At 41.9% G+C, this 25,249-nt stretch overlaps 1 protein-coding gene across 5 annotated transcripts in view; it reads right to left on the reverse strand.

The window, feature by feature from the left end:
* FAM76B (family with sequence similarity 76 member B) overlaps positions 1-25,249 on the reverse strand; it is a 146,538-nt gene that overhangs the window by 72,757 nt on the left and 48,532 nt on the right. For 2 of the 5 annotated variants that reach the window (XR_013599802.1, XM_078656981.1), the window contains exon 10: positions 24,239-24,360. Coding sequence is in view for 4 of the 5 variants with exons in the window: in XM_078656981.1 (XP_078513107.1) it covers positions 24,277-24,360 (84 nt within the window). In the remaining variant the exon portion in view is untranslated. Of the gene's footprint in view, positions 1-19,629; positions 24,361-25,249 lie in introns of those variants that run through there. The other 3 variants (XM_078656980.1, XM_078656983.1, XM_078656982.1) reach the window with 2 other exon arrangements.

A 25,249-nucleotide genomic window follows, 5' to 3' on the forward strand; every position in this document is an offset into this window, starting at 1 on the left:
GCTCCATTACTGCAAGCCACTGTTATCTTTACTACTCTTGGTCTCAAGATATGAAGAAAGAAATGGGATAATAAATGTATTTTACGGTTTGATCTGGCACTGTGCCTGCTCTCGCTTGTCACAGGAGAAAAGACTGCTAATGAGCTAATAATATATTATGCATAGTGTGTGCCAGATGGTATGTTACCTTTATAACGCAACTTTTACAACGCACTACCATTACAACAAAACTTTTACAACGCAAAAACTATTACAACGCATGTATTTACAACGCATGTTTTTACAACGTAGGTACCTTTACAACGCATACCATTACAACGTAAGTATTGGTAAGTATATAATTATAATTAAAATGTTATATGTTTGGGTTTTTTTAAGGGGTATATTTAGGGTTCAGGGTCAGTTTTGGGTTTTTGGGTAAAGGGGTATTTTTAGGGTTCAGTGTGAGCTTTACGTTTTTGGGTAAAGGGGTATTTTTAGGGTTCAGGGTCAGTTTTCAGTTTTTGGGTAAAGGGGTATTTTTAGGGTTCAGGGTCAGTTTTAGGTTTTTGGGTAAAGGGGTATTTTTAGGGTTCAGGGTCAGTTTTGGGTTTTTGGATAAAGGGGTATTTTTAGGGTTCAGGGTCAGTTTTGGGTTTTTGGGGTACAGGGGTACAGGGTAAAAATAAAGTAAAATTAAATTTAAATTAAATTAAGTAAATTAAATTAAATTAAATTACATTAAATATTAATTTCAATTAATTTACAATTAAAAAATTAATATATGCTTACCAATACTTACGTTGTAATGGTATGCGTTGTAAAGGTACCTGCGTTGTAAAAACATGCGTTGTAAATGCATGCGTTGTAATAGTATTTGCGTTGTAAAAATTTCGTTGTAAAGGTATGCGTTGTAAAAGTATGCGTTATAACGTCATACATCCGTGCCAGATGCATTGTAGTGACAGAGAACTGTGCTGCTGTTTGAAAAACCTATGGTAGGAAAGAAACTTCATAACCTGCAGGTGGCCCTAGGTCATTCGCCTATGTAGGGAACACTGTGAATTGAGTAGACATAGGAGATCAGCTGCTACTAAAAGTAGGAAGATCACATAGCAAATCGGTGTTTGTTCGTGAATCTATTCTTTATATTGTTTACTGTGCAAGTGCATCTTGTGTTTACTTGGTCAGTCAGAGGACCGCTAAGCAAGGATTTCTGAAAGGCCCTAAACTGAAAGCAGTGCCAGTGCTGCTGTGTCCCCTTTTAAAGCATGGGAGACTTACACTAGCTATTTTACCTTTGGCTTCTGTGCAGATGTTGTCCTACATGTATATGTTCTCTGTGGGACGAACAAACACAACTAAATAAGCAGTCATTAAATGAAGAACACCAATTCTAGAGAGCTAAAGCCAGATGGGGTGGGTCATGAGCCCAAAATGAGATGGTGGGGGTTGGTAGAGGGTCCTGGGGCCCAGAAAACGTGGGCAGGGTCCCAATGGCATTTTGGGAGGTTTACCATGGGCCCAAGTGCAGTATTCACCACAGAAAAGAGTTTAGAGATAAAGTAGTGAGTAGGAAATTAGCGTAGAACCGCGTTACTGATCACTATTCACCAAGATGAGATGACCTCCTACTCCCTAATGGTTTGGTGCTTGCTTCTTATTAGCACATCACTACTTTTATATTTGCCCCTTGTGTGGATTGTCAGGCAGTGCAGCATGACCATGTGACTTAAACATGCCAACGCCAATGTTGCACGAATGGATTGGGAGCGGTACTGGCTGCCTCATGTGTTCAGCCCATTTGGATAGTTCTATATGCTCTAGCGGCCTGCTGTTGAGCCATAGCAGATGTGGGGAGAGATGTGGCGCCGCGGCCAGGGCGACTGACACTGGATGCTGGGGATCACGGTTCGATCCCTGGCTCCGGCGGCAGGGGTCTTCCCAGCACCATGCGACTCAGGGCAATAGTTTGCTTAATCTTCCCAACGGCCCCCAGCCCCGGGATACACCTTCGGGGGGGATTTGTGAGCTATACAAGTACTGGATTATTTTACATTTATAGCAAATTCTCATGCGTTTTCCATGCTGGCTATGGAAGGTAGCGTGAGACGGAAGGTGCAGGCAGGTATAAAGCGGTGCTTTCTCAACTGGAATGTCTGGCCTACACAATTCTCAGATATATAGGTCTCTCTGGTAAGAAGAGCAAATATCCCTCTACCTCAAGAGAGCCAGGTGTCCGAGGCAAATGGAGGCAGTATTGTGGGCAGATTTATCTTTCTGGGGTATTTTGCATTCTTTTCCACCAGTTATACAGAGGTGGTTGTGTATCAGGAGGGGTACTCCATTGCAGCATTTGAAATCAATGATGAAAGTTGCTATTTACATGTGTATGGTTTCCTCTGGAACAAGCACATTACAACAGTCAACACATACGGACAGAACTCAGATCGTCCTTCATATTTTTATTTCAAGAGGTCATGACAATGTAACCCAACCAGGACCTGCACTGTACTCTGGTGTAGGAATTTCAACTTAATCCCGGATCCTAAACTAGATAGATCAAGAAATGTCTATGCCTTCAACTGCAGCCAAATGCTTGTTCAGTTGATGTATCAATACAAATTGGTGAACATAGGCAGTACTTGATATGCCACTGAAAAATCCTTCATGTTATTTTCCTCGGTGCATCACTCGTCACCTAAAATAGATCAGTTTGAGGACCATGAACTTAAGTAATTGGGTCTTAAGGTTTCCGTATCTGGCAAGACCATACTCTGACCACTACCCCAGTGGTACAAATGTAGTTGCCCCCAGTCTGCCGCTCTAGATTTCCTAGTGGGGCTCTGCTGGATGTAGGATTCCGGGAGGACCGGAGTGGCTCCAGGAGAATTTTAAGAATAAAGCGGTCCCAGTAGCTAGCTTTGCTGTAGTTTGGGGTGGCTGTAAAGTGTTCATCCAGAGCAATCATGTGTCTAAGCATTATGTGATTCTGAGACAGGCAGTCTGGGGACCAGCGCGCATAAAGGAGGACACAGGTAAGTAGGTTTATGATGCAGATGGCATCAGTATGATTTTTTATTTGCAACTTTGTGCCTCCCGCTGCCAGTGACAATTGAACAATACCATACAAGCACCACACGTGCATGGCTGGTAAATGATAACTAAAAGAAATTAGGATCACTATTGCAAAAATTAGGGCCACAATCAACAGCATGTCAAAGGGACACTTGGGTAGTGATGTTCAATTGTACAAGCCATACATAGTATTCCTCCACCCCCCCTACCCCCAACGGCATCCAGATATACCAGGAAGCCGTTAATTCGGACTTTCTACTGCCTTCAGATAATCACCTGAAACAAGATAAGTTGATTACATCTGGTAACTCCAATAGGCTGTTATGCCTAGTCATTATGGGCAAAAAAGAATTCTGGTCAAAAAAATTGCCTAGTTTTACTGGATAATTCTGGCTTTATATTGGCCCACTACACATCAAGAAACCTTTGCAGTCTTTTCTATCCTTCATTAGCTCTGTCAGAAAATGAATGCTGAGGAGGTCTTACTTGACACGACTCAAGCATTCAACTCCGTGAAATAAAACTTTCTATTTAGGACACTTCATATGATGCAAGTAAGGCTTTAAAAAAGAGAAACTGTTATGCTTGCAGCCCAGCGACATGTGTTAAGTTGAATGGCCTAGAGACGCTACTCTGATACATATGGATACACGGCAGGCTTGCCCCCGATTGCAGATTAATTGCCTTGGTCATTCAGGCACAGGCCATCTTATTCACAAGCTCCATACTCATCGTATGCATTCATTATAAATGGATCACATTGTGCTTTAGGTTAAACCTTTCTTCCATTAACTAGGAGGTCCTCATATTTGAAAATGTGAGTAGCCTAGTTATGAACTGGGCTAAAATCGGTGACATTCCACTTCACTACGACAACTGAGCAGTGTGGATTGGACGATCCTTTGATGTGGCGTGGAGCTGCTACTTGTTAACTGTGTGTCCAGGTGCACCAGGATGCACACATGTTTAATGAAGGAAAACTATAAAGTAGTACACTATAAAATTACTGATCAGGTGAACTAGTCATTTATTGTTCCCTTGTGGGACGCGTTATCCTAATGAAGATATTGTATGATCCTTTGATGTGGCGTGGAGCTGCTACTTGTTAACTTTGTGTCCAGGTGCACCAGGATGCACACGTGAAGGAAAACTATAAAGTAGTACACTATAAAATTTACCGGAGTCCCAGTTCATGTCTTTATAGACTCTGCGGGACAGGGCATCTTGTACTCCCTAAACATTTTTTGGGGTTGTACACAATACATTATGAAGCAAATTACCATGTTTTCCTTAGGAATTTTGCTTTACTCATACTAAGAGCATCTCTCCTAACAGTATGCATTGCATTTTGTACTTCAAAACTCCTTCAAATAATCATCTATACTTCTAAGGGTTTCAGCGATATAGTGTTAGAGGTTCAGAGAGCTTGCAAAGGATGCAGTTTCCATGAAACAGATTTTCTTCGTCCAGCTTAGAGATCTACGTATATTGCTGACTAATGGTGTAAGAATTTGGCCAACTTTGTCATTGTAAAGCTGAATTTGCAACCTTGCACCTAATTGGCATTACTGTGATATGAAATTTGGTCATTATGAGGGAGTGGATTCATTGTGCTTCTCGTCAACTGGCTGAAAAGGCATGTTGGGGGTGTGAACCAAGTCCCAGACTGTGACTTGTTAAGTGATTCCCATCTTCTGTACTCATGCCTTCATATTCTAGACCAAGAGCTATTTGTCAGCCTTTGGATGTGTAACTGTCACCACGTTAAGACATGGCAAATGCTGGGTAACACCTGATGTTCCTGCTTCTGGAGCAGCACATTGACCAGGGAGGATGAGTCAGCAGCAGGGGATTTGCAGCTAGCTTACTGGCAGTCAGATTGTTTCATAAGTGCGGTTTCTACTGTAGCACCAGGACTATTTAATTCAATCAATATCACATGGTGTGTGCCTTGTTTAATTGTATTAAAGAGCTATGACTTTCTAATTATGTTATGTCTGACTACTGTAGCTGATGGCAGAGATGACCATGTGTGTTGCATTAATTTTTTTTTCAATTAAGTTTGGGGGGTGACTTAATTAAGACTTCAAACATTGACGTTTCTAACTTTATTTCTAGAGCACAAATATGATAGATAGCCTCGTCTTCAGATCCTTTACTATCCTTGCGTTTATCTCATCTCTCCATTTTGTTTACATTTTCCCTGATCACATTTTCTTTACTTGGTCTATTGTTATTTTACCCTTCCCTAAATAGCCTAATTGATGGAAATAACCATTCTTTATACTGCGCGATTTTTGGCTTGACTGTTAATGCTGGTTATAGAGCTCTGTGCACCTCACCCCTGCTAAACGCGATAAAAGGGCTTGTGCTCCCCCTTTCCACATGAAACTGCGATACCCCTTATTGGCAAATTTAACTTACTTAAAAGTCCCTAGTATATAGTACCCAAAGCATACCCAGGGCCTGTTAGTTACAGGTCATCAGTGGGCAGCAACGACCATAGTGCCACCTGCTGCAGTGACAATGCAAACAACTGCACACCTGTCATGTGTAGCCTAGCTGTGCAGGTTATAATTGCACATTTGACCTAATAAAATAAATCACTTTGACAGTCCTAATCCTTCCTTTTAAATATTAATAAGTCACCTCTAAATAGTCCTACAGTCCATAATGCAGGGTGCATGGTACTCAAAATTAGGACATGTAGAAGCTTAATGTAAAATGTCCTTAGCGTGAAAAGGTTTAAAGAGCCATTTTCACTGTAGTAGGGTTACTATTCCATAGGAAAATGTTGGGATACCATATTAAATGTAATGTTGCTATATCCCGCTAGTAAACAGCTAGAAAGCTCTTGTTTAGACTTTTTGAAATCTTTATTGCAAACTCAATTTACTGTTGAAGTCAGATTTGTAGTAAATATTTTGTAAAGTATACTTTTAGAAAAGTTACCAATTCTCTGCCTAAAGCCTCCAGAGGTTTACTTGCATGAGCTGCAACTCTCACCTAGGAGCGGAATAGCTCTAATGATGTGGTGTGAACTTGATCCCCAGAGCTGAGACAAAGGAAATGGGTGTGGCGAAGTGCTCTGTTCTCTAGTAGGCTGACCATCTGCGTTGTGCTCAGGAACTTAATTAACTTTAAAGAGGCCTATCCTGTCACAGATAGATGCAACTAACACCTGGGACAGACCCTTCTTTTGTCCGTCCAGTCATCCAGGCACCAATCCCATTGTGAGATAAGATAAACCCCCCCTCCAAACCTCCCCCCAAGGATTCGACCGTCCCATAGATGAGGTGTTGCACATTTCCCAGGCCATACCTCTAGAGTGGGCACAGGAGCTCTTCACAGGGAAGAACCCCCATTTGTTAGAAAGTGGACAGGAGCTGCCCACAGGCTGGTGCCAGGTGTGTGGCGCCCACAGTCTCCTCTTCACAAAACAGTTTAGACCTGTAAAAGAACTGAAAAGGATTGGACCATCTGTCTATGACCAGAGAGACATCTCGTACTCAGATCAAAGTAGTGAGCTTCAAAGGCCATAAGACTGACTTCCTGTCCAATCTACAGGGACATAAGAGCTACTATTCTCTAGTTGGCCAGTTCCACCTGGACCTTTCCAGTCCCCTGTTACTGGCCTCTGCATGAGTGAGCTTTGACCCCCTGGTTCTGTCCCCATGGTCCTGGATCCTTGGCTGGTGTTAACATGTACTCCTCCTACAGTTGCCTGAAACCTGGGACTTAGGAACCTTTTGGCTTCTAAGACCTCTGGAGGGCAAGTATCAACCTGCCAAGTCGGTCTGAAAAAGGTGTGTTGCCGCCTGGCCAAAGATCCAGATTGCTCCCGCTTGGAACTTTTCTATAGCAGCACATCTGAATCTGCATAAAATCACAGACATGGTATCCAACTTCGTGGAGCGCTCTTCAGCTACAGCCTGCAGCTTTGCCCGGATCGAAGAATACAAGCTTCAAAAAAGCATTAATCATCACCGGGCAAAGGCATGAAAAGCATCTGGCGGGAAAGGGACCTTCTCATGCCAAAATCAAAATTTTTTCACTCTCAGCTTTCCCACCAAAAGTCAACAGTGTCACCAAGAACTTGGTCAGCGCTATCTGACTATGTGGAGCCCTCTTTGCTGCCCTGACCAGCTGAGTATGTTTGACTTCCATCTCAGAGACCAAGTCTGAAGGTAGACATCCAACTGGGTCGAACATGGTTTCTGTACCCAACCTGCATTCCACTGCGGTCTGCCTTAACTTGTGCCTAGGGACCGGTCAAGCGCAACAAGATGACAGCGATTGTTGCTTATGGCTTTTTGATGCAATTTGAATCTTAAACTTGAAAAATTCATAACTCCAGTGTCCCTTATTGGATGTTTGTTGTTTTAATGTATATATATTTATTAAAAATTACTCTATTTTTCTAAATTAGTTTGCGATTTTTCTTGTGTTGTTTTGACTTTATTAGTGTTTGAGTACTGCATAAACACTTTACACTTTGCCTCTCAGTTAAGCCTGCCTGCTTAGGGGTTGAGCTCAGATTAACTGATTTTTATGGTCAACTCTGATCAGGAATGCTGTAATTTGTTTAAAGTAGATATTCACCCATCTCAAGTAATACATCAATTTTGTGCAGTAATGGAATTACTTTATTGAGAGAAAAAACCTTCTATGAAGGCCTCACACTACCTTCTAACCAGCACCTTTTTTCTCTCTTGACAATCTGTCTGAAATGTGAGTCTCTTTTTCCTCCCAGGGCACTCCACTTAGACTGCCTTGCTTTCTGTGCATTTATTTCTTTTTTTTTCTTTTTTTTTATTAATCATCATCTGTACATAATTTCATGATTTAGTTATACACAGAGTGAGTACTCCGTCAAGATTTCTTGTCAAACAAAAATAAACAAATGTAAAAAGGAGTGGGAGACGCGAAGCAGGAAATCAATATTTACAAAATTATATAGGGATTTCAGATAGCCTAGATAGGTGATCCAGCCTCTTGCCCGCCAAATGTATTCTAAGCTGTTGATGCTAGCCTTAGCTTCCTTCCATCCTCTCTTTCCACTCTATCATTGGGGTCCAGATACGTTTCCCCAGTTGTTTTGCTTTCCGACCCTTCTTCTCATACAGTGCTTTCTCAAAACTATACATAGCTAATAGCCGTGAGATCCATTGCTGAAATGTTGGAGGATTTGGATCTTTCCATAAACAAGCTATACATATCCTGCTACTAGCCATCCCTAGAAAAATAAATTCTTGGTGATCTGTAGGGACACCCTCCTTTACAACGCCCAGTACCATTACTTCATTGGTTAAACTTATAGAAATCCCCATTGCCCTATTCAAAAATTGTTCTAAAGAATTTTTAAATAGGTCCAGGCTTGGGCAGGAGGAAAACATGTGTATTGTGTCAGCTTCAATACTTTGGCATCGTGGGCAGGTTATACCACTTGTTCCCCCCCAGCAAGCTATTCTATGTGGAGTATAATAAAGCTCATGGATAGTTTTAAAGTATTGTGCTTGAAGGTTTGCTACCTTTAATACTGTGTTTCCTAGCTGGAGCGAGGTTTCATACTCGCTCCCTTCTAGATTCAATTTTCTTCTCCATTTCTCAGAGGTTTTCCCTCGATCATCTTCTGAGTGCTGGCTCAGTTCTTCATATATGTATGAAATTGTACATCCCTCATCGCTCCGTACTTGTTCCATGACTTCTTCTCTATTAACTACCATACTTCCCCCTTGTTTTTTTATTAAGACAGACCTGATCTGCAGATACTTAAAGAAGTCTCTGCGCTCTAATTATATAAGTGCTGTGCCTTATCAAAAGTAATTATACCAGTGGAGTCTGTAAAATCCCCTATAGTCTTAATGCCAAGCGCATCCCACCGTTTCATTACTTTGTCATGAAACACCGTCGGCAATGAAGGATTGTTGAATAGGGGAGTGTAGTAATTCATCCTGCCGGTACCTAGCCTTTTCCGGACCGAGGTCCATACTGCCACCGCAGCCCCAAGTGTCTTAAATGTAACTTTCTTATAATAATTTGCCTCGCTATACGTTAAAAGCCATCCTTTTGCCACAGTTGTTATGAGCTCATATATGTCCGGAGTGCTCTCGCTGCCTCTCCACTTATCTTCGGTTGTGCCCCCCAAAAGACCTCTTGCATATTGAAGTACTGCTGCCCAATAGTATAGCCTAAAATCTGGTACTGTCAGACCGCCTCGCTCTTTTGACAAAGACATACATTTTATGGCTCCTTGTGTTCTGCCTTTTGCCCAGATAAAGCGATTCGCAACTCCCTCCATCTCTTTAAACCAATTACCCTTGAACTTTAGTGGGATCGTCCTAAAAAGATATAGCAGTTTTGGGAGGAACAGCATTTTTATTATGTTGCAACGGCCAATTATTGTCAAATGTAAATTATTCATTTTATCTAGATCTTTCCTTGCTTTCTTAAGCACTGGGGCAATATTCTTCTCTACTAGATTCGTTAGATTTGGGGTTATCATTATTCCCAAATAAACCGCTGTGTCTATCACCCTTTGATCTACCATTGTAATCTTCTTATTAGCCACGATTTGTGTCTTCCCTTGATTTAATTTATATCCAGATAAGGCCCCAAAAATATCCGCCTCTTTTTCCATTTCCAACAATGCAGACGTTGGTTCGGGTGAAGTAATCGCCAGATCATCAGCGTATCCAAGGATTTTTGTCTCATACCCATTTAATATTATCGGCAAGATATTTCTATTGCGGTCTATTCTCCTTATAAAGGAGTCAATATAGAAGGCGAAGAGAAGCGGGGAGCAGGGACAACCCTGGCGGGACCCTCGCCCGATGTTTATTGCTCCGCTTACCGCGCCCATTACCCTGAGTCTAATCTTAGGATTTGTATATAATGCTTGTAAGGCCCTTATGCACCCTTTGCCGACATTTACCTTCTCTAGCACTAACCATAGGAAGCCCCACGAGACCCTATCAAAGGCCTTTTCCGCATCTAATAAAATAAGAGCCATAGGGTCTCGTGAGGCTGCCACACCATCAAAGAGTGTGCAGACTCTTCTAATGTGGTCAGCAGTACCCCTACCTGGGATAAACCCATGTTGCCTGGGCGAGATTATCTTCCCTATCTTAGCACTCAGCCGACCTGCTAATATCTTTGAGTAGATTTTGGTATCACTGTTCATTACACGGATTGGTCTGTAGGAGCTCGGTTGCGTAGGGGACTTGTTTTTCTTCAAAAATACCACCATTGTAGCTTCTCCCCAAGATATTGGTGGTGCTGCGCCCTTTTGAACTTGGGTCAGGAGATTATGTAAATCCCCCTGTATTACCGGGAGGAATTTTTTTTATAGAACTCAAGTGGGATGAGGTCAGGACCCACCGCCTTGCCGGCAGGTAAATCATTGACCGCTCTCTGTATTTCCTCGATGGAAAAACTCGTCTCCATATCCTCTTTTTTAAATTTTTCCATAGCTGCCGATTCCAGATACTGCTCTATTTCTTCTCTGGGCGCCTCCCTATCTGCGTTGTATAATTCTTGATAGAAATCTTGAAATATCAAGCAAATCTCATTAGGTGTGGTAGCTTTGACCCCTGTATTTGATATTATCTCTGAAATATCCCCTCTTGTGGCCACTTGCCTAGTTCCGATTGCTAATAAGCGCCCGACTTGCTCGCTGTACTCATATTGCTCTTGTTTCTAGGCTAGGAATTTTCCAGCCGCTTTAGAGGCGATTGAGTCCCCTACCGCTGCCTTAGCTAGGGCTAGTTTCTGCAATATCTTTATTAGTGTCCTCTTTGCGACTGATGGCCTTAAATAAATCTTCCTCCAGTGTAGTGACTACTCTCATCTTCTCCTCCATCCCCGCCTTCTCTGCCTTATTGCGCCTGATGGCATAACTCAGAGTTTCTCCCCTTATACCTGCTTTCAATGCGTCCCACACTGTCCCTAGTTGTGCCGACCCTCTATTTATTTCTAGAAACTCTCTAAGCCACCTTTCCATATGTGTGACATAATTCCTGTCTTCTAGCAAGGCTCTCTCAAATGACCAATTAGTAAGTTGTGCCTGATTGTTTGGAACTTCTACATCTAATATTAGGGGATTATGATCAGACATAACCCATGGCAACCTATTTATTTTAGAGAGTGTTATCAATGTGGGCGAGACTAAAAAGTAATCTAGTCGAGCTCTGGCCTTGTGTGGGGCTGAATAATATGTGCTACCTCCCCCAACTGAGTTCTGTTGTTCCCACATATCTATGAGGCCGTTATCCTTCATTATTTGGATTAGGGCTTTATGGCTTTTTCTCTTTCGACCTTTAAATCTGTCCGGGTCATCTTTCCAGAGGCCATTAAGCCCGTTAATATTTAAATCCCCACACATTATTATTGGGAGAGGCCAAGATGCCACCCGGATTATTGACTCGATTGAAAACTTCCGGATCATCGGTTGTGGGTGCATATATAGAGCATAGAGTGAAATTCCATCCCTGTACCTGACATTCTATCCAAGCCCATCGCCATATTTGTCTGCTAGTTATTTTTTTACTGTGAGCACCTTGGCTCGTGCTCGTGTCGTGGTCCCTTGCGTAGTATATGTTAAAAGTTGGTAGCCCAACTGTTCCAATAGGGACTTACGGGAGGCCTCAACGTGTGTCTCTTGCAGACATATTATATCTGCGCGTACTGTTCTCAAATACTCTTTCAAATCCCTGCGTTTCCTTGCATCATTCAATCCACATATATTTAGTGTAGCAATCCGCATGTAATTTGATCAGATTCCCCTTCATTTCTCCCGTACGCCTCACTCTGATTTACATTGTAAACTGATGATGATAATTTTCTCTCTCTTTTTACCCCCCAACCCAACCCTAAGTCCCCCCCTTCGCGGGCCCCTTTCCCCCGATTTCCCTCACCCACCAAAAAAGGCAGGCAGACTCGAGGTCTCTGTGATGGAGCCTGGCAGTCGACCTCTAGCTGCCGAGCTTCTACATAAATATATTCCTTCCTTTAAGGTGTGTTTATCTCCAAATCACCCTCCTGAATTCACCCTCTGAATCAATAGTTCCTGCATTAAGTGTTTTACTGTAATGACTTCCCTTCCCCTCCAACACCCCACTCTACTCTATTCTACTCCTTTTAGCTAACCATATTTGCCATACCGTTTCGTAAACATATCAGTGTCAATATCAATATCCATATCAGTAATAATGGCTCGATAGAACCTCTCCCTTCTCATTCTCCCGGGGCTTAAGCATTTCCATTTCTGTTTCATGATTTCAGTGTGTCCATATAGGCTTTAGCTTGAATTTCAGATTGAAATACTCTGGTAGTGTTTTTATGGATGATCTTGAGTCTTGCCGGATTCATGAGATACGCCTGAAGACCCATTTGCCGACAGGGTTCTATCAATTCTCTCAGTCGCCAGCGTCTTTCGACAGTGTGATGGCAAAAATCAGGGGTGGTGAAGAATGTCTGGTTGTCATAAGATCGTTTAGCATTCGGGCGAGCCTTGGAATATACCTCCTCTCTCAACAGATAGTTCCCAAAATATATCAATATTGCTCTTGGTCTCGATACTCCGTCCTGTGGTCTGGTGTGTGTCTTCTTGAGGGCTAGTGGGAATCTATGAACTCTCTGCATTTCTTTTTCCCACTCCCACTAGCTTGGTTCCGGGAAGGCTCCTCTCATTAATTTCAACACAAAGGCCCCGATATCGTCCCCTTCCGCCCCTTCTTCTATTCCCAGGACCCTAAGATTATTTCGTCTCCGACGATTCTCCATGTCCTCCAGTTTCCATTGTATATCCGAATACTGTTTGTCGTAAGAATTAGTCTAGCTGAATCCGTAGCCTGACAGTCCTCCAGCTGGCTTGTGCGCTCTTCCAATTGTGCCATCATAGTATTTGCATCAGTACAAATTTTTGCCACCTTCCTCACGGCTCGTTGTAAATTTTTTGTAGCCAGCCTATACTTTTTCCCCTCTGACCTTGTCTCCTCCTGGAGTTGCTTTATAGAGTCCAATATAGAGTCCAATATAGAGTCCAATATTGTTCGTAATGAGGGGGCTTCCTCATCTGTCCTTGTTACTCACTGTACCATGGGCTCTGGATACACATTCCTGGTGGCGGAATAATCCCAATTTAGAGCTACATCTGAGTGAGTGAGCTCTACTAGCCCTAGGCTGATCTGCTTTTTCCTGGGAAAGAGAGTCCCTTTGTCTCCTTGTTAGCCTTTTTTTTTCTTATGACCGTATCTTTATCTTTTGATCCGGCCCCAACCCCCGGCTCCGAGCTAATAGCTGTGCTAGCCCGTGATACACTTTCACTGCCCTCCGTCTCAGCTTCTGAGGGGGTGGGTTTTGATCCATCCGTTACTGAGTAAAAGTTATCTCCAATTTCTTGAGTGTCCTCGGCCCCACTGATTCCACTACTGGCAGCGGCCTCCTGGACTAAGACATTCGTAATCCTCTGACCCTCACTTAAGAGCTCTTCAGATGCTGCTTTAAAACCCGGCTCCATTATAATCTGTTGGGCTGGCAGTTCTTGAATTTGTTCTGAATTTTGAGCAGCAGGACCCCCCACTCCTTTCTCTGAGCTAGCTTCCATAGACTCGAGATCTATTTCTATATCTGTATCTGTATCTCCCCATTCTGCTCCTGGGGTGATTATTTTTGATCCTAGTTCAGAGGGGACTGCAGTGGGGTCTTCTATGATTAGGGTCTCTTGGGTGGCAGCTTCCTCCCCCTTTGGGCTGTGCTATCTTTGTCGGGAGTTAATGTGCTATTTTTTGCCTGGTCTGTCTGTTTAGCTGGGGGGAAAAAAGTTAGCAATACTCTTTGGACCGCCATTGTTTTCTTCTCCTGGCTTAAGTCCTCGCCCCCTTGTATTGCTCCATGTCCCTGTATCATTCCCCTTTCTTGCATCAGCCGGCTCACCTGAGGTATTCTTGGCGCCCTGTCCCAGCTCTTTTTCCAGGTCTCTCGCTTGTGTGGCTGTCTTTTGGGGCGCCCCCCCTTGCTCTGGATCAAGGATCTTCCCCCGACCTCCACGAGCGTTCTTTGGTGCCATCCTATTAATCTTTGGAGTTTCAGACGCAGCCGCCAATTCAGCCGCAAGCTCAGCTTCCACAGCTCTCGGCGTTGAGCGAGGTGCTGATGGTTCTCTGCTGTCAAGACTCTGAGCTCCGTTGCCCTGACTGCGGCTGTCTCCGCCTCCTGCTCCACCTCCGCGAACTCAGCCGTCTCTCTCTCAATGCTCTCGCAGCTCCACCAGTGCTGCTAACACCGTGTGCAGGATCGCCGAGATCAGCCTCTCCACGGCCACGAAAAAATCCTCACCGCCGCCGTCTATCATCAGGTTTGTGTTTCCCGAAAATCCTATCGAGATTTAACACATTTGACACAGCTTATCTCTTTCACCCTCTCGGCATCTAGCGCGATCTAGCCGCCGCCGTCAGCCAGACGCCATCTTGCATTTATTTCTTTACAGATTCTGGCCATCACAACCTTTTTCTATACTGCTGATTTCGCATCTTTCCACTTCTTTTGACCGTGTTAGTCAATCCTATTGAGAGGTTTTTAGCAATTCAGATTCAGTTCTTTTCTCCTTTTCTTTCTAATTTCTGGGGCATTTTTTCTGGGGCAGTCTTCTTCTACCTTACTGATGCAGTGTTCTTCACTGTTCTGTGTTTGGTCCCTATTTCTCTCACCGACTCATAGTATATCCTCTTTCTAGATCATTGACAGAAGTCTACTCTCCATTTCCAATATTCATGCTTTCCTTCCACCCATCTCTAATCCACTGAAACACATGTAGCCCCTTCTATCCGGTCTAAACATCTTGAAGAGTGAAATCTAGTTCATCCCTGCATGAAATTCCTTTCTTCCCCACTTATGATTAGGGCTCCCGGTTTTATGGTTTTTTTTTTTTTTACATTTCCGTCTGTATTTATCCATATTTTTTTTGGGCCATTTTATCTGTATTTATCCATATTTATTTTGTGTATTGTGTATAAATGACGTTGTAAAACTGTTATGTTATGTTATTCGGAATTTGTCAAGCGCACCCAGAGGTTTCATGGCGCTAATGTTGAGGAGAGATGACAATCAGTGACCTAACCGGACGCTTGCTTGAATAACCAGGTCTTCAGTGCACCCCTGAATTCCATGAGATCAGTGCATCTCCGGAGTGACAAGGGAAAGGAATTCCAGATCTTTGGAGCCAAATGGGCAAATCGACATCCACCAAGACGTTTCCTTTTGAAGGAGGGCAGAGTGAGGAGAGACAAGTGGGCGGCGCGAAGATTGCGGGTCGGCTCATGTTTGGTTATAAGTTTATTAATAAACTTAGGGCTTTTACCGTGGAGAGCCTTGAAGGCCAGGCAGCCTACCTTAAATGTTACCCGTTGGATTATGGGTAGCCAGTGAAGGGTGGTCAGTAGTGGTTTTGCCGAACTCCTACCATTACTTTTGAAGATTAATCTGGCCGCCTGATTTTGCACGATTTGCAGGCGTTTAGTCAGTACCAGGGGAAGGCCTAAATAGATGGAGTTAGAAAAATCTAATCGGGAAAGGACTAAGGCGATCACCACCTGAATGAGCGCAGGGTGCGTGAGTAAATGAGCGATTTTCTTAATCTTACGTAGCTGGAAGAGGCTGGACGAGATCACCGCTCCAACCTGGCTTTTTAAAGAGAGATCAGAGTTGATGGTGATCCCTAGGCTTTTCACCGATGGAGAGGGAGACGGAGGAGATCCCATTGATGACGGCCAGAATTGAGGGCCCCAGCTGATTGAACTTTTACCCGGGAGTACAAGCTCGGTCTTTCCGGGATTGAGTTTTAAGTGATTCAGCTCCATCCACCCTTGGATGTGCAGCATGGTCGCCTGAAATTCCTTGGCGGAGTCAATTGAGTCTAATTTATTTATTTATTTAGCTGTTTTATAACGCGCTCTGTTACTACCAGAGTATCCTGGCGCGGAAGAAGAAAAACAAGCAGGTGGCCAAAGAAAACAAAGAATTTAAAATAATCTAATAAGCATGTCCAAAAAGATGAGTTTTCAGTGCCTTCTTAAAAGGTACAAAATTCTGAATTGATCTTAAGAACAAAGGCAGAGCGTTTCAGGCCGAAGGCGCAAGAACAGTAATTGACTGGCCTCCAAGGCGCACTCGCCGAAAGCGAGGAACGCTCAGCAAATTACAATCCGCTGAGCGTAAAGGGAAAATGGGAAAATTAACTGCAGGTCGTCCGCATAGTTGTGGATTGTGACCCTTCTGTTTTTTAAAGAGTGTAGTAGGGGTTTGAGGTACAGATTGAACAGGAGTGGGGACAATGATGAACCTTGCGGGACGCCGCAGGTGGTGGACAATTTAGGCGCTGTGAAGTTCCCAAGCTTGACTGCCTGGGATCGGTCACTCAAAAAGGACTTCACCCAGCAGAGGGCCGCGCCTTGTAGGCCGGCTTGTTCGACACGGTGTGATCCACCGTGTCGAACGCTGCCGACAGGTCCAGGAGCACCAAGGCCTGATGTATGCCCCTATCGGCATTAAACCTCATTGTGTCCAGGACAGCGTGGCTCACTGCCTCGGTAGAGTGAGCCTGGCGAAAGCCGGCCTGGTTTGGCTCCAGATAGTCAGAGGTCTCTATAAAGTTAGAGATACAGCTGGTCACATGGGCTTCTAGGATCTTTGCACCAAAAGGGAGGAGGGATATGGGCCGATAGTTCGACAGATTTGATGGATCGGCACTTATTTTGTATAATTTTCAATTTCACTATGAATTGTTTTCAAGTATATGGTTTGTGCTTACTTGTCTTGTTAGTTTCCTTAGTCTATCATCTAGCTCAGAATTTACGTTCAGCGGGACAAGGATTCTTCTTCCCGCTCCAGCTCCTTCTTCCAGTTATTGCTGGTGTTAAAAAGATATCTTAACAGTCACCTGTTCAGGCTTCATATTCCATGCTAGAGTAATTGAATGTCCTGTCTTCTTACTGTCATACTCGATTTGCTTCTTCCTGAAATGTATACACTTTTTTGTACCAGTGCTTGGGAGGAAAGTGATTCAAAAATTAAATAAATAAAATACTTGCCAGAAAAATTAAATGAGGAGCGAGGCATACGGGTGGGGTAAGTGTGGATTAATGCAGGACTTCACTACATACAGCTTATTTCTTTGGTCCCATTTTAATGCGGGCCTATTCCCACGTGTTGTGGAGGAACGATACATCCTATCAGAGTTGCTATCCTAAAACCTCTGGATACCCACAAAAAATGGCATATGTTTAACATCCTGATGCACAGATCTGAATTCTGTAGAATTTCAAAATCACAAATGCACTTCTAAACATTCATCTACATCGTTTTCCACGACTGTAAATTTAGGTATAGGGATGACAAAGTGGCATTGCATGGAATGAGTGCCATACACTAGGGAGTCAACACCCAAAAATTATGACTTTTAAGGTATTCACAAATATTTAGCAGGTAGTTTTCCACTCTGAAAAAGTGTTAAAACTGCTATAGCCAAGAGCACAACAAGTGACTTTACAGGGTGAGAGAGTGAATTGATCCTCCCATATTGCTCAGTGGTATTGCATAAAAGCACATTTCCACCCGCTTTCACCTAACGGAGTACATTTTCCAATGTTTAGCACGTCCAGAAATCAAGGACTATGGAAGATTTCTACGAAATGCTTCTGAAAACCCAAAAGATCTGATATCTCCTACAAACACAGGAATTACCCCCTACAGGCTTCTTTGTAGCCTGACTTTCTTAATTCAGGCCCTGCTGTGTTCTCTTGCCTAAGCCTGCTTATTGTGAGTGAGGGGTGGAAGTGAGTCGTAATTAAAGAGAAGCGTTGCAATATCCACAACAAATAAAGGAACTGTGGCATATCCTAAATTCAGGTAAAGAGGGATCACAGTTAAACACAATTCTAATCTACCTGTAATATCATATTGCTGTATACACTGAACTTTTTTGCTAGTAAAACTAAAACTGCATAAGGATAACATTATAGAATTCTACATAGTGCTTGTAAAAGGAAAGAGACATCCTTTCGTACACTGCATGCGGCAGAGCAAGAGTACAATATCTCAGTTCTACAGTCACAAATAATGACCCGATCTAGGTGATCGTACTCTTGCCCAGAAGCAAAATTATTTTTAACTAGCGCATGAAGGTAGGCCCTTTGGTTTATGTCAAAACATTAAATAAACCATGGGGTCTATTTGGATGGCGAGAGGCCCTGTCCGACCTCCTCCTCCCCCACGCTAGCCACCGCCGGGGTGATCCGCCCGCCATCCATGCCTGAATAACCCCCCCCCCCCGCCATATTAGGATGGCTGGGGGGTCCGCGGCGGACGGTAAGACCATCCGCCACTTTTACGCCCGTCGACGAGTTGACCAGGTGGAAAAGGGGCTTGATATGGTGGTGATGTCTGCAAGACAACGCCATCCATATTAACATGCGGGCGGAAAGCAGCCTTTTCATGGCAGCTTTGCCGTCATGGAAAGGCGTGCGGTTTTCGCTGTTGGGGGCCAGTAGCAGGCCCCCAGGATGTTGTGGGGTGGGGGGTGCACATACCCTCCTGCATTGGCATGGACAAGGTGGCAGGCACTGCGCAGTGCCTGTTACCTTATGCATGCCAATGCACAACGTGCATTCCCAACATTGTGGCAGGCGGTGCTGTGAGCATCGCCTGCCACAATGCTGGGAATGTGGGGATGCCGCCGTGGCATCCTAATTGCAGGTGCGGGCCGCCACACCCCTGGGGGACGGTCCTGCATACCGTTACGGTGGCGGGCGGACAGAATAGACTCCAAAGTGTTTAAAAAAGTAATTGTCAAAAGTGAACAAGTCTTATTCATCTAACTACAGTGAAAGGTCATACTCATGTAGCTAGAAAACAGCAGTACTTTGTGTTTTGATCAAAGGTGCTTACAGTTTATTTTTATATTGCACTCATTACCCGAATGGGTCACTGGGAGCTATTGGCATACTTGCATGTGCAGTTGCAACACTGTCAAATTTTCTGACATAAGTCGTATAGTAACAAGTGCAGAGCAGCTCATTGAGCAACAATGGAAAAGAGGATTACTAAAACGGTCATGTGTTCCTAACGCTTATAAGAATATAGCATACAGAGCATGAAAATCACACATATTTTATGGTCATGTACGTGTTCTCCATTTCAACCATACTAAAACAGCACTTCCTTTCAAGGCCACAATCCAATATAGAAGAGCACATAATACAAAGGCAGGTGCACACAGCCCTTGTGACTACAGTTTGAGATTAAAGGCTACTTAATTAAAACTCAAACTGTAAAGGATTCACAACATATTTCTTGGCAGCTACTTACCTGCAGTTTTTGCCATAAAATATTAAGTATTAGCGAGTGAAATATGTGCCCATTCAGTAATGCACATCAACACCGTAAACCCTATTACAGAACACACAAGAAGCTTAGTAAAGCGGGTACACACGCTGGTGCTCACAAAATACCCAGGCGCCTAACTTATTCAATATATGCTCATTCAAGCTTCAAAAGTGATGAGTAGGCAACAGGAAAGACACTTTGACAATCTTTTATTGTGAAATATTGGATATAGAAAAAATGTACAAAAAGTAAATAGTTAGATGTTTGCAAGTACAGTATTTCGGGAATCTATACATGTATACATATGGTAAAATTAACAGCTTCTTTGTACAATGCATTTTGAGACAAATATACATGTGATCTAGAAATGACTGCAATGTACATTAGCATAAAATACACAAACAACGTGAGCCTTAACAGCTCAGTGGCCAATGCAAACTAAAATTCCTAAGCAAACATGAAAATGATACAGTGCAACCAGCTCCTTGCATGTACACAAAAACATATGTTGTCTGTTTGATGCTCATGAGCATCAAGAGACCACAATGTTCAGATTCAAAGTTACAACTTTATACAATTAAGCTGGAAGCAAATGAGAATTGGGGGGGATAAAGATCGGATCATTAGGATTGAATACTGTGAAGCCCCTAAAAGATTTTAGTTTTGGTACTATGGTGCTCAAAATCAATTTAAGACCTCTTTGATGAAGCAATTTTAAATAAATGTTACCATGTCAGTTTATAACAAGGGACAGTCCGTTTACTATCGTAAAAAAAATAATAATAAAATCTTTTCAGCATGAATGATTTGTGAAATAACTCCAAATTGTACTGTGCTGTCATCAAGACAGCAATGCATGAGCCAGATAACCAAGACATATAAAAGTAGACAAACAAGAAAGCATATCAGCTTTTAACAAAAGATGGCTGACAATAGTCACTTGTCTTAATACAAGCACTGCATTATAAGAAAGCAAGTAGCGGTGTGTGTGTGATACAAAACTCAACTTCAGCATATACTAGCATGATAACAAAAAAAAATGTACAGACTAGGTAAAGCAACAACCTCAACAATGGCTCTAGAAAAATCCCAAGAGTTTATAGTTGAACTGCTGGTTTATTTTGCCACGAAAGTGTCAGAAATTGTAACTTAAATCAGGATGCAATTACACGGAAGACTTCAGTATTTAAAAAAATTGATAGCATATTTAAGTTCTTTTGGTATATTTCAGTACACCAAAGTAATATAACTTCTGACAATGTGACTTGCTTTTGACATTTTAAGAATGCATTTTAACCGTCAAACCAAATATTATTTAGAACAGGCAGGTGGTATGTCATGTGAAATAATTTGGCCTTTTTATCAATGATGACATGGAACAACCACATTTCAAAAATACTAGTGGCATCGGTATGAAATGTACTAATGAGGCAGAAAGATACTAAATCAATCGTGATCTTCATAGCACCCAACATCAAATCCACAAGATAGTCTACATTGCAAAAGCATGTGCCTGTAAAACGTGTGGACTTGCCCATTACTTCCGAAGAGGAAGTGTAAAGAAAGAAACATTATCTCCTCTATGAAATATACTCTGCTCTTTAGCATTAAATGATCTTGGGGTCATGCCCAGCAAATCAAATCTAAAAGTTTAAGGCCTTGTTTGAGAAAAATTACCAAGATACAAGCTACAGAGAGCTATTGGATGATGATAAAAGCTAAATCTCTATTAACATAGCAATTTCAAAAGAAACGTTAATAGTCTGGTCTCGAGATTAAATTATCCCGGCTGAACCCACATTAGGTGGGGATGAGCAGGTCAACATTTGCAGATTCTTAAATAAACTTTTTTTAGCAAAGTACTGTAAAGTCACTTGGTGGCACTTCAGATCCAGTATAAAACACAATAGTGCCATATACATCTCAATCAGTGATCAACGAGTCGGTCTGACTAGCAAGGAAGGGCCATCTGGTCTGTAGAATATGATCGGTTTGATAGAAAAACACTATTGCAGCAACTAAATAACTGGGGGAGCTACTTATCAATGATCACCTATTCCCTGTTTTAAAAGCACCCATCAAAGACCGCTTGTCTCCCTGGATGGGTTAGTCCCAAATGGAAGCTAATGGTTCAGCAAATACAAATAATGAATGACATTTTCAAAGGTGCAGATGTTTCTAGTTTATGTGAATGCTGCCTCAAGGGCAGTTCGATGATTCAGAACCAAATAAATTGAAACCCTGATGGACTAACACCGTATGTGGTTAGTTGGAGCTTAATTTGAAAGTATGAAAATAATTAACAGGGTATAGCTACTCAGTTTTGAAGATACACTACATTGGGCATGTGAAAGACTAACTGCAGTGGTCAACGGATCGTGAAGCTGGAGCGGATAGGGCTTCTCTACATTTAGAGGCTATAGGACCGCATTTTCTTCACCAGAGAATCACACATTTGCATTCATGCCAGTTGGCTGTGGAAGCACCTGCAATGCAGAATTCGCATTGTTACAGGTGAAGGAACTAGTTGGAGCAGAATGCCACTGATAATGTTATAGTGTATTGGTTTCTTTGAGCACCGAGTCATGATGGGTACATAGCTTGTCTGTAAATATTTGCAAAAAAAGACTGATTCCCAAATAGGAGGAACTTCTAACTTAAAACACTCCACTTTATTTCGCTAGAATCAGTCATTCAAAACTGCATGTGCAGGGTTCTTAATTGCTGCTCCAAAGCTTGAGTCTTGTACCTCAAGAGGTTCAGAATACACAATGTTCTGTGCTTTAACTCCCAACGCAAGGATTCCTTTTTGAGCTTACTGCACCCCTCTCAGCATATTTTATGTTGTGCTAACTATGTTCATTATAGTGCCATCTTACTACAGCTTTATGTTTTAATGCAAATGACTAGCAATTAACCAGTTAATGGAAGCCAGTGTTATTGTTGACTGAACTAAAGCAGTGAAGTGGTGCCTAAATGAACAGAAACATAGCTTGGTAAAGTACATATAAGAACATAAAAAATGGTGAGTTTAGGAAGGCTGAATCACAAGGCAAACACTGCTGTAATCTCATTCATACATCCATACAGAAAGTTTATGTCTGGCAACGGGCATTAAAGGACAACACAACCAGGTACCATGTTTACCAACCTGGGCATAACTAAGCTCCTGCTCATTCAGCACTGCCAGGGAAAAACTAGTAATAAAAGAGTGACTCAACAATCTGATTTGGAGTTCTGCAATCTTGGTTCACCCACGCTGCAGGTTTATCTAAACACAACAGGACAGCATTTGCAGTTACTTGGTAAGTGGTGGTGTAAAGCTCATAAAGCAGAGTATCAAAGAAGAGTAACTCAAATATGTAAAATCTTAAAGAAAACAATATGCATGTCTGAAATGAAGGTGCTATAACTACACTCAGGCAGAGAGCAGACACCAGAGCATAATGCTCATCTTTCGATGTTTACATGCGAAAGAGAACTTGCTAATAAAATGGAAAGACGTATGTTTCAATTATTAACAGACAACCCAATACGAAGATAAAAAAAGAGCACATTGGTAAGAACTGCACAATGTAACATTAGTGTGCATTCACTTTTTTCAGTACAAGGTTTCATGAAATTCATTGCAAACAGCTATCTTTGCGACATTCAATAGTTGCTAAGAAAACCAACACTATATGAAAACAGGGGGTAACTGAAAAAACAAAAACAGATCGGCATGGTGATAAGATAAACTGAAATGACCACAGACAATTTGCAAAATACCCCGGGTTCCTACATTACACAAGATGTCAGATTCCGAAGTAGCCTTCATACATGTAGAACCATCAGTGTATTCTCGGATCACCTCAAAATTAACACTTGATCACCATTTTTCAAATAAATTAATCAGTAACCATGCACTTGAAAAGATAAACCAAAGGGAGACACCAGAAAGATTCAAACTGCAGCAGTAAGCGTATAACTATATTGTGCACTAAGAAGCCCTGCACACAATATTAGTTTACCAAGATGACAGCTAAACAAAACCAAGCCAGCAACCTATATTGCATTGGAACTAATGTAAGTCAATCCTAATTCAAACTATGCTCAAAACCTTTTCTAGTAGTTTGATCGTTTGCTCAGATACATGCTTCATTTACTTTAAAACCGAAAAATTCCCATGTTTTAAAACACAAAATATTTACAGTTGGACTAAAAGCCAATAAATAAAAAGGTAAACTGAGAAAAAGGCACTTGCAAGTAAAAACCTACAGCTGCTTTTACATAAAACCTTTCACCCACGGGCTCTGTACAACACATGTCAAACCCCTCAATAACTGATATAGGAACTAACATGCTAAAACCCTCATTGGTTTATAACTTTACATAGGTTCTGAAGTTTGGCTCCTTAACACAAAAGCACCGCCATTAGACTCATACATGTACATTATTGTAATAAATTAAAACAAATATGTACTTTTTGTTAAAGAGCAACATGAAAATACAAATCATTAAAGCAGGTCATTTTATAATGTTAAAAGCTATGTAGCACTTTTTGAACACGCCAAAAATTGGACAACATTTATTGCATTTTTTTATATAGAATACTATTTTAGTATGCTTGCTCTCAAATGTTTTAATACAGTTTCAGGAACACGTGCTCCTAATGTAAAAACATATATAACCTCCAAGCCAGCTGAAGTTTTGTCCTTATAAAGCTGCATATTACGGGGAGTGCAGGACAGGGTGCAGACTAAATCCAGGATGCAAGTCTTCACAAAACAATTTAAGGGCTTCACAGAATCTCTCAACTTACACTGAACAAACACTAATGGAAGTGAATGTTGTGGTTTCTCAAGTCAGTATGCTTCCACTTTTATCAAACTTCTTGCCCTTGGACAGCCCTGCAACTTGCTTCAGAAGTTCTCGGATTTTTATCTGAAAGAAAAAAAATAATGAAAGAACAATTTAAACATGTTTGTCAATATAATTTCAATACAATTAGAACACTGACAAACCTATATATTCTGAGGCATCAAGTATGTATACATTTGACAAAGGTTATGAGATTTAAAACAAATTAATTTTGCCTACTAGATAAAGATACCAACTGCAGGTAGCAAAAAATTATTAACATATGAGCGGGCAACCATTACACTACTACTGATGAGTAGGCATCATGGCAGGGGAATTTCTGTAGTTAGTTTGCAAACAAAACAAAATAAAAATGATTTAATTAAAAACAAGCAGCTGCTAACTATAATCACGTGATATATGTAGTTCTTCAGGATCAATGCTTTAACCATTAACGCAACACTCCCTGCTTCCTTTGAGGAGGATCTGTAGAAGGCAAAGTGCATACATAACCTCAATCGCGGACACTTAGCCTCATCAGTAATCTTGAGGTTTACTACAGGTGCCAGGAAAAGGAATACAATATCTCACGTTTTTGCACGATATAGGCCTGATTCTGTCGAATGTCTCTGGTTGTTAACTAGACAATTCAGTGGGATCCAAATCTCTTGGTAAGTAGCCAGTAAAACATACAAAAATAATGTAGTCACAGTCTCAAATAAAATTGGCACTAAGCAGCAGACGCCAATAAGTGGATTGTTTGATCATGCAGTAGATCAAGATTTTATTACAAGGCCGGAGGCTACCATTATGCATTATACCTTTAATGCCACTCCTCACAGCACTTGAAACATTACATCAGAAAACTAAACACAAACTAGAATACAATATTCATAGCATATAAGAAATCTATGCACAGAGCCATCCTCCTCTTTAAAATGCCACTCGCAGATAAGTAGCTTTCTGTTTTATA

The sequence above is a fragment of the Lissotriton helveticus genome, chromosome 8 (assembly GCF_964261635.1).
Source record: "Lissotriton helveticus chromosome 8, aLisHel1.1, whole genome shotgun sequence".
Classification (NCBI taxonomy): Eukaryota; Metazoa; Chordata; class Amphibia; order Caudata; family Salamandridae; genus Lissotriton; species Lissotriton helveticus.